The following is an 18,534-nucleotide window of genomic DNA, read 5'->3' on the forward strand; positions in this document are numbered from 1 at the left end:
TCCTGCAGCTATTGGTTAAAATGAGGATATAGCTGTTGGCTCTGTCAGGACTAGAATAATAATCTATAATTGCAAACTGCTTTAGGTTTGAAAGGTCTTTCACACTGACCAAGATGGAGATATTGTCAAAGGTTAGACTACTTGACAGGTTAAGTGCCAGCGACTGTAGTAACGTTCCATTTGTTTCCCTGTATATGGGGTGGGGATGGAGCGAGCATTGATTTAGAAACACACTTCTACAACCTATGCCCTGGTACTTCTTTTCCATTCATTCAATCCACGAATACACTTTAAATATTTGCTGAGTTCTTGTTACGTACCAGGTACTATGCTAAATGTTAGGGATACGATTTTAATAGCTATAACAGACACCATTATTTTTATCATTATCCATACCTATAAACAAGAAATCCTGCAGAATCCCAGATGTCTTCCTTGAGGTTTGACTTGCACATAATATTTAACGCAAGAATTGTCAAATCGAATTGGAGACCTTCTATGTCTCCAGTTATCCAAATAGGTTCTCATAACTATATCCCAGATAGACTGCATCGTAAACTCTTGAACTCAGAGAAAGTGCGCTGTGGTGGCTTCAAAGAGAGGGCAACTAGACTAGAACACGGGGTGAGAACCAGAGTTTTTACTGTGTATATGTGTATATATATATACGTGTATGTATATATATACACATATGTATATGTATATATATGTACATGTATATATATATATGTACATGTACACACACACATATATTTGGTACCATTTGACTTTCATCCTGTATATTTGCGCATTCTCTGCCCTCGGGAAAGCGAGAAGGCACAGCTGCAGACCCTCGGTCGCGCCCCCGGCTTTCGGGTGCGCGCGCGGATGAGGGGGGCGGGGACAGAGGGGGACGCGGGCCTCCAGAGGCGGGCTCGCGTCTCTCGCGGGCGCTCAGAAGACCGCACGCACAATTGCAGGGAAGCAGCTCCGGGTTGCAGGACAGGAATGGGCACTCCCCACCCGGTAAACTTTCGGCGACTGCAACGGAAGCAGGAACTTGCGAACCAGAAACCCGCCGGGCCCGGTAGGTGTTGCGAAGCATCCCTTGGCTGGCTCGCCGAGAACCTCGGAGCGCGTCGGAGCTGTCCTCGCACAGGGTGGCCTACAGGGGCCCGGAGGTCCTCTTACTGCCAGGTAAAGGCATCCCCGCCCCCCACCGGTCGCAGAAAGCGTCGCCACCTGCGGAGAGAGCAGCTCAGCTCCTTATCTGGGGTGAAGCTTCTCCACCCATCCAGGAGCAAGGACCAGGTTAGGCCGACCCGATCTTTTGTGGCTGCAGTATACTTAATGGGGCACTCCAGGCAGGCCAGCAGCATCTGTCATAAATGGCTCTGGCTCCGCGTCGTCATCAGGACAGGCAGAAGAATAGTTTAGTGAGCGACAGACATTTCCTCAAAGGGAAAATTTCCCCTTTTTTCCTTGTATGATTGGTCTCCTGTGCTCATTATTAAACCTATCAGTTGTCTAATACTCAGTAGGATGTATGTGTAAAGATCTTGATAAATTAGGTTAGATTATGCTATAACTAAAATGATTTCCAATATTTGGCACAATTATTATGTACGCATACCTTCGAATGACTGTAGTGGGCAGACATTAAAGCTCAGGTGCTTCCTCTCTCTCCCACCTGTATCTTGTCCCCTCTATCTTTCAGCAGGATTCAACTTGACTTTGGAACATTAAGTCCATAACAATAATGGATTAGAAGAATTAATTTACCTAGTAATTGTTGAGTATCTTTAATGAAAAAAACTCTCTAGTACTTCTCACAGTCCAAGCACAGTACAAATGCTGCATACTGAAAACACAGCTCCTGCACCATTCCCGTGCCTAATTCAGGTTTCTTTGCAAGAGCTTCACAGATTGTCAGAATCCATTCAAAGTAAAGGATTGGCCTGATTTTTATCTTTAACTCCTGATTTTTTTGTTTCGTTTTGTTTTTTGAGGGTGTTGTCTTTGTTTTAGTTTTTTTTTAGGGGCCTAGAAAAAAGACTTGCAACATATAGCAGCATAAAAAGGTAACTTGTTTCAGGATTCTTTACTGGGGGAGACCATAGGTGGTATTCAGAAAATCTGTAAACTTCGGTGGAATATGTTATTATTTTACTAACCTCTAGCTGAAATGTAGCATTTCCTTTAAGAGACATGTAGGCTAAAGCCATCGTAGTGTTAGAGGTAGCTGTTTTGCCAACCAGTAGAAATCACATATTTTCATATCAAATTACTTATTGCACATATCTCAACAAAATATCATTTCTATTCAATACTACTTTAAAATTATGGTGGATTTTAAATGCATCACTTGTTATTTAATAAGTTAGTAAAGAAAAACATATAACAGTTTTTTATTTTAACTAAAAATGGGGATAATAAGAGGATCTATCTCATTAGGATTTCTGTAAAGATTAAATGGCATATATGTAAAGAGCTTAGTATTGAGACTGGAAGGTAAGAAATATAAATGTTACTTGTTCATTTTTTCAAAAGTTAGACACAACAGTTAGCAAGATAGCTATTAGACTTGTGCTCTATTACTATTTGCCAGTTTTTTAAATTAAACTATTTTGTTGTCTTTTACTAAAGTCTATCTGTTTGCATTAGAGTTTATTCTTTGTATTGTACAGTTCTATGGGTTTTGACAAATATAATGACATATCCCCACCATGACAGTATCATATAGAGTAGTATTGCCCTAAAAATCTCCTATGCTCCACTGAGGACAGGAATGGGCAATGTAGTTTTTTACTGTCAATGTAGTTTTGCCTTATTCAGAAAATTATATAGTTAGAATTATAACTTTTAGACTGGCTTCTTTCACTTAGCAATATGCAATTAAGGTTCCTCTGTGTCTTTTTGTAGCGCAATAGTTCACTTTTTATTGATGAATAATATTCCATTGTATAGGTGTATCACATTTTGTTTATCTGTTCATCTATTGGGGGGCATCTTGGTGGCTTCCAGTTTTTGGCAATTATGAATAAAGTTACTATAAACGTTTGTATGCAGGTTTTTATCAGTATTTGGTATTGTCAGTTGTTTTTGGATTTTAGCCATTCTAATAGGTGAGCAGTGGTATCTCATTATTGTTTTAATTTGCAATTTCCCAATGACAGTGATGTTGAGCACCTTTTCATGTTTATTTGTCATCTGTGTATCTTCTTTGGTGAGGTGTCTGTTCAGATCTTTTGCTCATTTAATTGGATAGTTTGTTTTCTTGTTAAGTTGTATATTTTGGCTACCAGTTCATTATCAGATATGTGTTCGCAAATACTTTCTCCCAGTCTGTGGTTTGTCTTTTGGTTCTCTTAATAGTGTCTTGTGCAGAGAAGCATTTCATTTTAATGAAATCTAACCTATCAATTTTTTTTTCTTTCATGGATTGTGCTTTTGGTGTTGTATTTAAAAACTCATCACCTAATCTAAGTTCACAAAGATAATCACCTATGTTATATTCTAGGAGTTTGATAGTTTTACATTTTACATTTAGGTTTGTAATCTATACCGAGTTAATTTTTGTGAAGGGTGGAAAGGTCTGTGTCTAGATTTCTTTTTTTGCATGAGGATTTTGAGTTATTCCAGCAACATTTTTGAGAAGACTGTCCTTTCCCCCATTTGAATTGCCTTTGCTCTTTTGTCAAAGATCAGTTGACTGTATTTGTGTGGGTCTGTTACTGAGCTCTCTCTTCTGTTCCATTGATCTATTTGTCTATTCTTTTACCAACACCACACTGTCTTGATTACTGTAACTTTAAAGTAAGCATTGAAGTTGGGTAGTATCAGTCCTCCAGCTTTATTCTTTAGTATTGTTTTGGCTATTCTGGGCCTTTCCGCATTTCCATGTAAACTGTAAAATTAGTTTGTTGCGATCCATAAAATTACTTGCTGGGATTTTTATTGGGATTGCGTTGAATCCAGAGATGAAATTGGGAAGAACTGACATCTTAACAATATTGATGAACGTGGAATAGCTCTTCATTTATTTAGATCTTTGATTTTTTTCATCAGAGTTTTGTAGGCTTATTTCAAAAACTACCTTCATAATTATTTTTCAATATAACTGGCTTCTTTTGTAATTCTCTCAGTTTCATTTTATGCATTTTAAAACATGTCTCTCAGGAGATCCCGAGCTTCACCAGGCTACCAAATGGTTTGATACCCTTCCCCCTCCAACCTCCACCCCCATTGCCCCTCCCATCCCCCCATCCCCCCCCAGATTAATTCTGCTCTAGGCTATCATTTAGAATAATTTGCATCCTGGAAATGTGGGGGTGAGTAGATGTTTTCTGGTGTTGTCTTGCCAGGTTAACATTTATTTTTATTTTTCCTAGAAGAACTAGCTTACCAATGGAGTTGGTGTTAAAGATAGTGTGGCTTTTGCGTTTTTAGGAATGTCAAAAAGAACATCTGTTCCTAAACTTCCCTTCAACCAAGCCATATTTCCCCCTCTGACAGACTAAGTCCTAGGAGTAGGTTATTAGGGTTACTTGATTCTGGTGTGATACTGAAAGAGAAGAAGCAACAAGACAGACAGACTCAGTTTCCTCAAATATAAAATGAGAAAAATAATAGCTTTTTTATTGAGCCGGTATAAGGATTAAATAGGACAGTATATGCAAATTTCTTAGCACCTTGCCTAAGTGATTTAAAAATGCGAATTTTTACCAGGAGAAAGGAAATCTGCCCAAACCTGTTACCACTGCTGCATCAGTGAATAAAGAGCTTTGTGTCCTCTCCCCTTGTGATTAGGAGAGGCAAGAAGAGGAAGGCTTGTAGACTCAGAGGCCAGCCTGCTGTTTGGACCTCTTTCTTCATAGACTCATGTCAGCTTTTAAGCACTGGCAGGATAGTAGATGTGTTTGTGTTTATTATTTCTTTGCCAAGTTTTTAATGAAAGGTTGTCCCAAATCTATTAAAAGTGAAATGATTAAAAAAAATAGTTATTCTGTTCTTTTATAGGTTGTAAGACGTTTACATTGGCTTGAAGGAAATGAAATGTACCTTCCTTAGTTTTGTTAAAAGAAACATTGATGATTTTCTATTTTCTAGAGAGAAATTTCATCATCTCTGCAATCTTCTTGAAGCAAAGTATGACCAGAGGGAGAGTTGTTATTGACCTTTGAAGACTAAAACTGCACTGAAATTTAAAATGGTCTTCAGAGAAGAGCAGAGCTTGACCTATACTTTTGTAATCATTTGTTTCCTGACACTAAGGCTGTCCACCAGTCAGAATTGTCCGACTGAGAGTCTAGAAGATGTTGTTATTGACATCCAGTCATCTCTTTCTAAGGGAATCAGAGGCAATGAGCCCATTTATACATTAACTCAAGAAGACTGCATTAATTCTTGCTGTTCAACAAAAAACATATCAGGTAAGTAATACTCCCTTAACACACCTTTATTCTATGTGTTTTGTGACATAAGTAGTCGGTTCTCAATGGGTTAGAAAGGTGGGCAGCAAAATCACTGGGGGAGTATTTTCCAAGTGTACACTCCCCTTCCCTAAGCTGAGTCAAAGTTAATGATGAGTGTGTGTCTATATCACTCAGGTGTTTGGGTAGAAAAAAGGTTGAATACTGCTAGTGTTATATTCTAACAGGCATCTAGGATATTGAAAACAAAAATCCTGTTTTAATGCTTAGCTGTCACCATCATGGAACATTGCAATACAGTGCGATATTATACAGAACATTTCAACAGAGAAAGGGAGTTGAGACAAAAATTCTTAACTCATCCTATAAGAAAATCAGCATTTCTTTTTTCTCTTTTGGGTTGAGTAAAAATGGATTGTACTTCTAAGGAATTGATTTTTTTATTTTAGGTGGAAGCACAAAACCTCCATTTTGGCTCCCTTCCCTAAAGCTGGTGGCCTTAGGTGAATCAAGAAGCTGCTGGCCACTAATTGCAGCTTCTAGGACTCTAAGGGGCATGGGAGGTCATTTTGTCTGACCCCTTTATGTGACAGAAGGATACTGAGGCCCACAGTTTTAAACCTCACCTTTGCATCTTTTATGCTCCAAACCTATGACCTGAAAAGAGAAGTATATATCTCAGTGAAACAGTGGTTGTTTTTCAGTTGTTTATGCCTCACTTCATGGTGGAGATAAAACAAAGAATAAAATGGACAAGGCTTTGCCATCAGATCCTAGAAAAGCTAGTGAATGCTGGACTAGTGATTCTTACTTGACATATTAGCCAACAGAATCATGTTTTCTCTTAGACCTTTACCTCCTTTTCTTTCTATAATGGTTTTATATAAGAAGGAAGGAAGGAAAAAACATATATAGGTAGAAATAGGTAGATATACATATATATAAATATCTATATATTTAGACATGTAGGTATATATATTTGGTCTTTGTCCCTGGTTCTTGGCACAGAGCTCTTAAAACCCTTGAAATTCCCTGAACATAGGAGCTTTTTTTGTTATTCTTAATGAGCCCCTTTCAATGACCCCTGAGTTTATGCTAATGAGAAGACTCTTGGTTGGGCCCTAGATAGCTTCAGGGTGGGTGCTGATCACCCGAAAAACCAAGCTTTGATTAGAAGCTGTGAATTTTCAGTCCCACCTCACCCCCTACCTCTGGGTAGAAGAGAGGAGCTGGAGATTGAATTCTGTCCCCAGTGGCCAATGATTTGATCAATTATATCTATGTTGAAACCTTCATAAAAAAAACAAAAAACACACAAAAAAACCCCCCTCAACAGTGGGTTCTGGGAACTTCAGTTGGTGAACACATCCAGAAGGTGGTGTACCCCAGCTTTACAGGGACAGAGGCCCCTGCACTCAGGACCCCTTCCAGACCTCACCCTATGTATCTCTTCATCGGGCTGTTCAGTAGTATTCTTTATAATAAACCGTAATAGTAAGTATAGCATTTTCCTGAGTTCTGTGGGTAGTTCTAGCAGTTACTGCATCTAGCATGAGGAGTTGTGGGAACCTGAATTTGTGGCCAAGTTGGCAGAAGTGTGAGTAACCTGGAGACCTGATACTTGCGACTGGCATCTAAAGTGATGGCATCTAAACTTTATGGGCTAAGCCTTTAAACCTGTATGTAGTTGGCGTCAGGATCGAGTTGAATTGTAGGACACGGACACTCAGTTGTTGTTGGAGAGTCAGAGAATTGGAGAATTAGGATGGAAAGGACATGACATATTTGCCCAAAGGAGGAAAAAAACCCTTCAATGGTCTTTTTAATTTGAGCGATGTGCTTTTAGACACACTTATAGGAGTGATTTATGGAAATGACAGAGATTTCATTTAAATTTCTAGTTTTTCTTTAAATGTTGATTGCAACATTTATGCGAAATAGAAACTCCACTGCAAATAGGACCAAATGTGGTGGGTGTTTCTTGACAACGTAGGAAACCTATTTATCTCCAGTTCCATGATGGGCTTTTAATAAGAAGTGAGGGTTTGCTGCTTTATTCTACAAATAGAAGTACCATTTCTGCTTTATTGTAAGAGGTAATCATGGATCTTAGTTAATGGATCTCACACTTTGCCTTCCTTTATTGAGATGGTTTTAACCGTCTGTTGTTCAAAAAGCACTTTGATAATTTAATTTGCTTATAACCATGGACTCTAGAAAAATACCCATAAGTACAAAGAACACAAAATTCTGCATGCGGTCTTGGGGCTTATGGACCCTTGCCTTTACCTAAGTGACCTCCAAAAATGGTATTGTAGAATTATCACAGCACAGAGAAAGGAAAAGCTAGAAGGGTAACTTTCTTGTTATCCTGGTAGTGGAGAGATGATACGAGAAAACCCCTGCAGACGCTAACTACGTCTTATCAAGGTTGACCCCGACCATTGTCTGATTTAAAAAAGTGGCAGTGACAGTTGGCAGACCATGTGTGTGTGTGTGTGTGTGTGTGTGTGTGTGTGTGTGTGTGTTTCCAGCCTTATTGAGATGTGTTTGGCACATAACAGTGTGTAGATTTAAGATATATAACATGAAGCTTTGATATATGTATATATTGCAAATTGATAACCACAGTAAAGTTAGTTAACACATAAAGTGTGTGTGTGTGTGTAAAGAACATGCGGGGGGGCTTTTTTAAAATTAAATTTATTGGGGTAACATTGGTTAATAACATTGTATAAATCGTACATTTTAATACGATGCCTGTATACTCTATTGTGTGCTCACCACCCAAAGTCTAAACTCCTCCATCACCATCTATTTGACTTCCTGTACCCTCCTTGCCCTTGCCCCCTTTCCCTCTGGTAACCACCATTCTGTTTTTTGTATCTGTGAGTTTGGGGGGTTTGTTTATTTGTTTTGTTTTGTTCATTTGTTGCTTTTTGTTTTATATCCCACATAGGAGTGATACCATATGGTTTCGTCCTTTTCCATCTGACTTATTTCACTTAGCATAACATTCTGAAGATCCATCCATGTTGTCAAGAACATGGGTTTTTAATAATTAGCCTATATAACTCTTAAGCTTCAACCTGACCCAGGGTATACTGATCCTTCAAGGGTCACAGGCCAAGATGAGAGACTGCACCAGATTGAGGTCAAAGCCAGATCTAGGCCATGATGATTAGAGAGAATTTTTATTGGACAAGAGGAAGAGAAAGAAAAGTCAGAAATGAAATTAAGAGTTAAAAGTGAGGAAGGAAGGAAAACAGAAAAGCAAAAATGATAAGGAAGAGGGGAAATGTGAGAAAATAACCAAAAGAAGAATGGTACTGAACAAAACAAAAAACAAACTTCGCACTTCATACACTACTCAGATTCTTTCTGGAAAGAGGTGTATATGAAAGATGCTGAATTTACTGACTCCACCCAAGAAAGCCAAGCTTATGGCTTCATAGGTGTCTGAGATGCCTTCAGGATGCAAGAGATACATGAAATTATTAGGGTTAGCTCTATTTCTTAAGGCTCAACTCAACTAATGAGTTGCATAAAGAATTTAAAGACAGTGTTTCTATGTATATTATGGTTCATGGGTTAGCAAATGGAAGTCTTATTTCTAAAGAATGCAATGTATTATTAAAAATTGGTTTTGCCAAAATTACCTTGATTAAGATTTTTAAACCCAATGTCTTTAAACATTGCTTCAAGTGACTAAACTAAGGAAAAGGAAATGATTCAGCAGTCAGCAAGAAAGTGAATGAAGTGAACAAAAGTGTTTGTATTGGACACCAGAATAAATGAAGTTTTTCCTGCTTGCCTTACTCTTTAGAAAATCCTATTTCAAAATAATGCTTATGAAACTCTTGTTGCAGGGGACAAAGCATGTAACCTGATGATCTTCGACACTCGAAAAACAATTAGACAGCCCAACTGCTATCTATTTTTCTGTCCCAGTGAGGAAGCCTGTCCACTGAAACCAGCAAAGGGACTTATGAGTTACAGGATAATTAGAGGTAATAACAACATTGTTCTTTTTTTTATGTGAATGAATTATTTAAGGATGTGGTTCAGGTGAAAGCTTTTCTGCAAGAGTCTAAATAAAACTGCCAAAATATAGAGGCATACCAGAAAAATCTCATAATTTAAAATTAAACTTAGTAAGCCAAACACCTTTTTTTTTTTTTTCCAGTGAAAGACCTCTGAACAACAGTAGTTTATTTTGTTTTGTTTTGTTTTACCTTCATAAGATACAACGTTTACAGACTTTTCGTTAAACATTTTGAAGCACTTCTTTAGAACAATGTCAGCAATGCCACAGTAAGTGTACAGGTCTTCTGATTTGAAAGAGTTGAGACCTATGTGAATATACAAAATGTTCGTATGTTCGTCATTAGGTTAGGATTATTTTTGATCGCATTATCTGAAATCTCAGTCAGTGGATTTTATTGTCTAGACCTGGAGAGAAATTCATTAAAAAATATTAATCGAGCACCTACCATGTGCCAAATTCTGTGTAAGGCATTGGAAATACAGTGTTCATGCTCATGGAAATTATGTATTTGTTCAGAATGAAGAAAATAAACACCTACAAATTCATAATATAATTATTTGGATATGTCTTGGTGAGATTTTGACTTGTTAATTTTTCAGGACAAAACGCTTTCAGTATCAAATTTCCTATTTAAGTTTCAGAAAGTTTTTATCATTATATTCTTGATTACTAATATTTTATTTGGTCATTTATTCAATAAACAATTTTATTTAACATCTACTCTGCACCAAGTGCTTTTTACACCCTGGGAATACAAGGATACTGCACTAAACATGAAAGACTGGGTTCTCACTTCTGAAATGTGTGTTTTAAAAGAGAGAGACAATAATCATAATAAATAATTAAGAAAAATATAGTCACAAGTGCTCTGCAGGTAATTGAGCTAAGACAATGTAATAGATACTCGCTGAGTGGACTCGCTGGGTTAGGTGATCAGAGAAAGCATCCATGAGGAAGTAGTCCCTAAGCTGCGATCTGAACAGTGAAGAGCCAGATGTGAGAAGTATGTGAGAAGAACTTCCAGGCAGAGGAAATAGTCCGTTTCAGTATCTGAAGGCAGAATGACTTTGGAGTGTTTGAAGAGCAAGACACTCCCGTCCCAGCTGGCTGACTCATGTTGAGAATCATGCCCAAAAAGAGTGATATGCCAGAAGTAAGAAAGGTAGGGAGATCACATAAAGCTTTGTAAGCTAGAATAGGTTAGGATTTTTCTTTTCTTTCTTTCTTTCTTTCTTTCTTTTTTTTCAGGTGTGTAATGGGAAGCCATTGGAAGTTGTTAAGCAGGCATGTAACATAGTGTTTTAAAGGTGCTTTCTCAAAGCTCACCGTGACTGCTGTATTGCAGGTGGACGATGATGCAGCAGCTGGAGGGGAAGTGAGAAGACTGGGTAGGAGGTGGGGCGAGATGCACGTGAAAGGCCAAGACATAGTGGGCCAGGGAGGTGGTAGAGGAGATGGAGAGAAAGAAACATACAGGCTGTTTCAGAGGTAGCGTTGGCAGGACTTGCTGCTGGCATGATGTCGGGACAAGGAATAGAGAAGCAGCAAAGCCGAGTCCTAGCTTTTGAGCTGAGCATCGAGATGAGTGATGGCACCATCCGCTGAGCTGAGAAAGATCAGAAGAGAAGCGGCTTTAGGGTTGGGAGGGGGAGTTCAGTCAATGGTTCTATCTTGACCTATTATGCTATGGTATGTGTGAAGTCCTTTGGGGACCAATACTGCTCAGGGCACCTGGGCACTCACTCTACTTTGTCCCCTGGGTGAGGCTGTGTCTGAGTTTCCTTGATGAACCAAGAAAACTTGATGTATTAAACATTCCCTTAAACAGATTATTTGTGTAAATTTTTCCTACATAGTGTTGTGAGCCCAAGCATAAAAAGACTGGCACATAAGTACAAAGTTTCAGTTTTACAAGATGAAAAAATTTCTGGCGATGAATGATGGTTATCGCATAACAATATGAATATGCTCAATGTCATTGAACTGTACACTTAAAAAGGGTTAAAGTGGTAAATTATACATATTTTTTTACCACAATTATTTAAAAATAAAAAATTATTTTTAAAAATAATTTTTAAAAGACTCTGGCATAGGACAAATCAGGCTTCTCAAAACACTCAAGATTGACCTCGCATGGTCACTGTCTTGTCCCGTTCCTCCCAGGTGGCTGCCACTGATCAGTGTGGCTCCTTCACTTCTGCCCGTATGTATATAATCTTGGCTAGAACCACTGGGGACCTGCAGTGTGGTGTGGATATAGCTTTTCACTGTTCCTCTTTTAATTACCTGGAACATTGCAGAGCCTGTCAGACACCCAGGGATGTTGTCCAGCAGGAACTGGTTACGCCAATCTGAGTTTCCAAAGAGATCAGGGCTCGAGACACCGAATGGAACATTTGTTCTTCTCCCATCATGTGGAAGTTAGGTCATCACATTCTGCCTCTATTATCCTTTCATGCTACCTCTTCATTCTGTTTTTTTCTTCCACTGTCATTGTGTATCCCCTGTGTCTGTCATCCTCAGGGCTCCCCATACCCCAAGTCATGGACTAGTACTGGTCCGTGGCCTGATAGGAACCTGGCCGCACAGCAGGAGGTGAGTGGCAGGCTAGCAAGCAAAACTTCAGCTGTATTTGCAGCCACTCCCCAGCGCTAGCACCACCACTTCAGCTCTACCTCAGATCTTCAGTTATTAGATTCTCATAGGAGCACTGGTCCCTGGTGCCAAAAAGGTGGGGATTGCTGCATTTGACAATTAAAGCATAATATTAAAGAAATTTTAGATTATTTTAAACCAGTAATTCTACTTTCATAAAATTTTCACTAAAGAAACAATATCAAAACAAGGAGAAACTATTCGTATGAAGCTGTTTATTATATAGTTTAAAAAGTGAAAAACTAGAAGCAGCATAAATTTCCAATTGTCAGCATGGTAGAGTATAAAATAGGATGGATTGACTTGAGGGAATACAATGCAGATACTAAAAAATAAGTTTGAGGTGTAGAAATAAACAAAATCACCTAAATTTCTGGTGAAAAACACTCAGTTGTTTTTCAATGACATGAAAAAGTTTTTTTAATTTTAAGGTATACAGACATGTTAATAATAGTTGCTGAGACATGATAGAAATTATAGTTGAATTTGTCTTATAATTTTCATAATACTTCTGTGAGTTGTTGCTTTTATAATACATGTATTAAAGTGAGAGTATATAGAAAAAGATTCTCTCCAATGGAAATGAGAGAAAGGGAACTTGGCACATGCATAATAAACCTTTTGAGGGTTAGTGTTAAGGTAATGAAGTGGAATTAGAATCAAACAGTTCCTCTGGCAGCCACCAGGGGGTGTCATCAGCCCTGAATGGTTGATTGATAACTAGGTGCAAAGTGGCAACTCTGGGCGTAGTGTGCAGCGGACTATTTACATCTGCAGAATGTTTACAAGCTGTGTGTAGCAAATCTATTAATGAATCTGCCCATGCTGGTGGATTGAAATTACTCCATAAAAGTAAATTATCTGCTTCCTGTTTAAAGTGAAATTAAATATCTGATGATGTGTTTCTGAATGAACTCTATTTCCTATAACTGACTAATATTTACAGACCGAAGTTTGAAAGATGACATTGTACTCTGTTGCAGCTTGAAGTTATCTAATTTTTTTTCAGCTTGTGGGATATCATTTCTACCAAGGAATAGGATAGGGGAATTCCAAAATAGAATAAATTGGGTGTCTGTTTACTCAGCTGGTTTCCAAGTAATAGTCAGTCCCTAAGTTTTTTACTTAGTGAAGTCACTTGGGAATGAAACACAAGAGAGGGCTTGAGGGTACAGGGCTGTTTCATAGCTCCCTCTGTGGCTCATCTCTGCGTGACCAAGAGAAAGTACCACACCCCAGAGGCAAACATCAGTGGGCGAGGTCAGTGGAGCAGGTGTGCAGGATCCCTGGGTGGTTCTAGGATCTTTGCCAGTAGATGAATCTTATCAGGAAATGGGACTAGCCTTTTCTTTGCTTTATTTATGAGCTTGCATTCTTGAGAAAGAAAACAGCTGTTTTTGTCATTCTTATCAATGGCCTTATTTAAGTTCTGAGTTCACACACATCACAGTGCATTTATTTAAACAGTCTTTTTTTTAAAAAAACTTTAAAATGAAATATGTTGAGTCTTGTTCTTTTTTAAATATCTAATCTTATCTAAAAATAGAGATACTGTTTATCTCATGATAATAAAATACTTTGTCTACGAATGTGATATCACCTGCAGCAGAAACTTTCTTCAGCATTGTTGCTGGGAAGAGGAATTCTAGGCAACTAAATTCTATTTTAGAATAAAATGCTATATCCTTGAGTGGGTGTCCACAAAATTTTTCGGTCAAGGGCCAAATAAGTATCTTAGGATCTCTAGGCCCGTGCTTTAGACTTTGTGGGTCATATACAATCTGCTGTACTTACCTCTGCCTTTGTCGTACGGAAGCAGTGATAGACAGTATATAAACAAACGAGCATGGTTGTGTGCCAATGAAACTTTATGGGCATTGAAATCTAAATTTCATGTGTCACAAAATATTCTTCTTTTTAACCACTTAGAAATGTAGAAATCATTCTTATCACCCAAGCCATACAAAGACAGGTGGCAGGCCAAATTCGCCCCTCAGACCATAGTTTGCGGACCCCTATACTAGGTAGATTAATAAGTGACAGTTCTCCGGGACCTCTTAGAAGTGTGAAGTTTAGAGAGTAGTCAAAGGTATCATGAATCTGACGTTGCCTCTGGATCTGTTTGTTGGGAACTAGAAGAGCGAGGTTTTCTTTAGAAACTGGCATTGAGATGAGTTGAAGAAAAAAGGGGAAAGAGAACACGAGAGAGTTAATCAGTAAATGCTAGGAAAGTCCTTTGCTTCCTTCATGTGTTTCCTGCAGTTCTCTTCAAAGTGAAATAATTAGTAAAGTAGCAGAGTGGTTCAGATGATCATTCCCTGCCCAATTGCTTTAACAAGCCTTTGCAGTTTGGGCTGTGATAAATGGCATGTGTGACTAAGAGCAAAATGCTAAACTTTCTCGTGCATGAGGAAAATTTGAGGCTGGTTCCTTCTCAGTAGGAATCAGGTCTGCATGATATTCTGTTCTTTATGTCAACAGTGTGGCCATCATGATTTCAAATTTTGGCCCCATTATTCTTAGAACCTAAGGCATTGACTCTAAAATTTTAATCTTTGAGAGTAAAAATCGAATCTCCTAGATTGCCTCCCTCCCCTGTGGTGCTGAAACCTTTTTTTATTTCTTTTTTTTTTCTTTTAAATTGAAAAATATCAGCCTTCTGCTGCTGCCTTGGCCTCAGTGCCTTCGGAGGAGACCAGATCTTGCCAGCGTCCTCCTCCTCCTCCCTTGCCAAAGCAAATCACCAGGATTCTGCCTCCTCTCCATGTTGTCCCATGGCCTCCACATACTTTTCTTGCCTGTCCCCTACCCCCACCGTTAATCTCTCCTAGGGATAGATTGCTTGCTGCCCAGTTGTCATCGCGTCCCAGCTGGCACAGCCTGCAGGAGCTCAGGCCTCACACAGGCACTCTCTCATCCTGCCACATCAGCCTGGCTCAGCTTTCTTCCCCGGCCTTGGCCCCTTAAGCGGCTCCATCTTCCTAAACCTCTTGCTGCTCATGCTAAGCTCTTCTTCGTATCCCTGCTTCTCGCACCTCTTTCTTAATTTGTCTGATCCTCCGCACATTTTTCTTCTCCTCTGTCCCATCACTCTAGAAATAAAACACAGCCTCTGGTGGAGAGGCCGTGTCATCGGGTTCTGATTTAGTAATTTGTATTTTTCCATTTCACACAAGTTGTAATGAAATGTCAAGTATCAACAGTGTGAGGACTTATTGAACAAGTTGATGTGTTTGCCTTTTTTTACCCTACCTTATGTATTTATGTCTCCCTTTTATTTTCTTAACATTTCCAGATTTTCCATTATTGGCCAAACCTGATTTGCCAAGCCAAGAGTTAGCCAAAGAAGATTCTGTCTTCCACGGCCAGTCTTCACAAACAACTGCTCGTCAAACAGGCGATTCAAAGCCCACTGATTTCTTATGGACAGACACCAATTCTCAGAAATTTGGATCCTCTGATGACTTGGAAAAACTATTCAAGATTGATCCAGCGAGTACAAAGTTCTCTGTTTATAAAGAAAAAAGCCATTCTCATAGTTCACAGTTTTCCTCAGAACAAAAAATAGTTCATCTGCTGCCTGAAAATGTGACAACTTTCCCCACTACAGTGGCTGTCGCCTCGCTACACACCATCTCTGTCACCGCAAAGCCTGTGGTCCTCTCCACCAATGCTCCTGCGATAACTTCTGTGGCTTCTCAACCACAGGTGGCCACTACAGCTCAGCCTGCAGTGACAGTCACTTCTCAGTCTCCCACAGTCATTTCTGCAATTTTGACACATGCTGTGGTTACACCCCAAGCTCACATGACTAAAACAGCAGTTCCAACTACCGTCTTTCAGACACCTACAGACTGGAAAGACCCACCACAAACAGGGCCCGTTAGAGAAATTTTCAACCTAACTTGGAACACGGAGACCACCCATAACCCTGCTACAGTTCTTTTACCAAAAGTGGGTTCTTCTGCTTCAAATAAAACTGCTTCTCAGGAAAACCAGGAGACCAGTTCAGGCAGTTCCTCCCAGCACAGTCTTCCAGAAAGGCAACGCGGCCTTCTGTTTGACAAGTGGCTCCTCATTGGGATGTTGCTCTTTGGGGTTATGTTCCTTGTGATAGGCCTTGCCCTCTCGGGTAGAATGCTCCTGGAATCCCTTCGCAGGAAACGTTACTCGAGACTTGATTATTTGATAAATGGGATCTATGTTGACATATAAGGACAAAACTAGATGTCTCTTAATTTATGTAGTTTCTTACAGCCCAAATGTAATAAGTTGCTGCTGATTCGCTGATCTTAAGATTTTTGAAGTTTTTGAAGACAGACAAATAATTGCCTCCTACTACTTTCTTTTTGATTTTGTTTTGAAGAGAAGTGGGGGTGGGGTGGGAGAGGAGGGAAACAAATTAGGTAATTTGAGTGATCTATCTCTGAAATATTAGCTGAAAACACAGCTCTGCCCAAAGTAATAAAGGGCTAATTGCCACGTAAATTGGAAAATGACTGTTTTTTTGAAAAAACAAAAGGTTAGGACTTCTAGGCTGCAATTCGTTAATATTTCTGGTTCTAGATAAAGTCAACTATTTATGATATTAATTCTAATGGATTTACTTTCCTTTTTATATGAATTCCAATAAAACTTATTCCAGATGTATTTCCTTGCAATTAAATATTTGAATAAATCTTTTGTTACACAGTTATGTTTTTGTAAGTCATGTGTCCAGCTGGATAACTTTCATTTTATTCCCACCAGCAAAATGATTAAATGATGAAAGTATGTGTTCTAAGTTAAAATGACACCCCCCCTCCCTTTCCCATCAATGTGCAAATGGGATCCTTTGGGAGAATTCTAGCAGAATATTAGCCTACATGGAGACAGCGACAAGTCAGTTCTGAAAAATGGCCAAATCTACTTTAGATCTATTCTAGTTAACTTAAAAAACATATATATAGGTATTTCATAAACATTACTAAGTTGAAGAATATAACGATATCATTTTTGTTTTTGAAACAGCATTGTAAATAATAGCACTTAAAATTATTATTAAATGATTAGTGTGCTATAACATTGATTAGTTATTAAAATGTCATATAAATGCTTTTAATGTGCAGAGTTTGCCAGCCGAATTATAGTGAGAAACTAAGACTCTAGGAGGCCGCCTGGGTCAGTCTGACACCTCACTTGTCTGGATTTAAGTTGCTTGCTTACCTGCAAAACAAGATGTGGTCCCTTCTTGGTGATAAAATAGAATGCCAGTGAGAATTTTATACAGCGAGCACTAGAGGGCAGTAGCTGGTTAATAAGTGTAGCAAGGAAGACAAGCGTAGGAAATGATAGAAACAGGCTTTTCTCCTCTCCTCACTTCCTGCTTCCCATCCCCTCTCCTGGAACCCCTCCCTATTCCCCCTGGTTTATACTAAGCTCATAAAGCTCCTTAAGAGGAAAGCAGTTCTATTGAAAATAATTACTTTTCATATATTTTCCAACTTAACAGCTTGACACAAATCTCCAAGGGGTTTATATAAGCTTTAAGTAGGTTGAATAAATAAAACCTTGAATCAATTTAATTTAACAAGTATTTATTGAATAGCCACATGTAGGCCAGAATCAGATTAGTAACTAAGTGCCTCCGAATTTCAAAATTTCTCCCTCTCAACAGAATTGGATCATGGAAAAAGGGCTTTCTGTGGATGTTTATAAAAGCTTTCTTCTGGTTCTCTTTTAGGTCTCTCTCTGTCCATCTTGCTGCGCACAGTCTTTCTGTGATGGAGGTACTTGATGGGAAGCCCCAGACCAGAGGCCATAGCAGTAGTGCAGAAGAGAGATGCTCTGGCCATGACTGTGGGCACGGATGCAGATTGCAAGGAAACCGCTGGATTGAAGACCTGCTTCTAAGAGGAGGAGTGGCAATTCTCACACTGCCCTCCTTGCTTATTACCCCTGCCACAGTGGGTGACACTGCTGCAAGAGGCCATCGGGGAAGAAGCCAGCATTAGCTTTCTCTCAAATAACTTTAACGGTGACTGGCCTAGCCAACCTTTTAGACAGGGTGCTCTGAATTATGAGTCCCCTCCTTTGGTTTGTGGGAAGGGAAGGCAAGAGTCTAGAACAACTGAGAAGACGACCGTAGTGCCCCCACTCCCAACACACATACCCACTCAAAAATATCCTCCATATTTCACCAAGATACTCATACTAGGTTAAAAAGCTATTCTTAAAAAAGCTAATGACCCCTTAAAAGAGAGCCTATGGCTGATTTCCTCTGGATGAATACTGCTACCTTCTTGTTTCTCAATTACCCCTGGCCCAACTGAGGCATCCTTGAAACTTGTGTTCCCAGATTGTGGTGGACACTACAGGTTAACCACACAACAGCCACCCCCAGCTCCATTTCTGCCTCATTTGTTATAGGTTGGAATTGTC

At 39.1% G+C, this 18,534-nt stretch overlaps 1 protein-coding gene across 2 annotated transcripts; it reads left to right on the forward strand.

Annotated features, from left to right (window-relative positions):
• The first annotated feature begins 926 nt into the window (after positions 1 to 926).
• On the forward strand, positions 927 to 16,810 carry MANSC1 (MANSC domain containing 1). 2 transcript variants are annotated; one of them, XM_016156424.2, is made up of 4 exons: positions 927 to 1,176; positions 5,089 to 5,411; positions 9,281 to 9,421; positions 15,410 to 16,810. In XM_016156424.2, the coding sequence occupies exons 2-4, from the start codon at positions 5,189 to 5,191 to the stop codon at positions 16,327 to 16,329; spliced, it is 1,284 nt and encodes a 427-aa protein (XP_016011910.2). In that variant the 5' UTR covers positions 927 to 1,176; positions 5,089 to 5,188; the 3' UTR covers positions 16,330 to 16,810. The 2 variants fall into 2 exon arrangements, with proteins under 2 accessions (XP_016011910.2, XP_036093110.1); XM_036237217.1 differs by having other exon boundaries at positions 927 to 1,066.
• The last annotated feature ends 1,724 nt before the right edge of the window (positions 16,811 to 18,534 follow it).

The sequence above is a fragment of the Rousettus aegyptiacus genome, unplaced genomic scaffold (assembly GCF_014176215.1).
Source record: "Rousettus aegyptiacus isolate mRouAeg1 unplaced genomic scaffold, mRouAeg1.p scaffold_m13_p_2, whole genome shotgun sequence".
In the NCBI taxonomy this organism is placed as follows: Eukaryota; Metazoa; Chordata; class Mammalia; order Chiroptera; family Pteropodidae; genus Rousettus; species Rousettus aegyptiacus.

What these genes read in the sequence shown, in the direction of transcription:
- MANSC1 (XM_016156424.2), top strand. Translation starts at nt 5,189, where the DNA reads ATGGTCTTCAGAGAAGAGCAGAGCTTGACCTATACTTTTGTAATCATT. An exon ending in TTCAACAAAAAACATATCAG is followed by an intron (nt 5,412 to 9,280) that starts GTAAGTAATACT and finishes CTCTTGTTGCAG; the next exon opens with GGGACAAAGCATGTAACCTG. An exon ending in GAGTTACAGGATAATTAGAG is followed by an intron (nt 9,422 to 15,409) that starts GTAATAACAACA and finishes TAACATTTCCAG; the next exon opens with ATTTTCCATTATTGGCCAAA.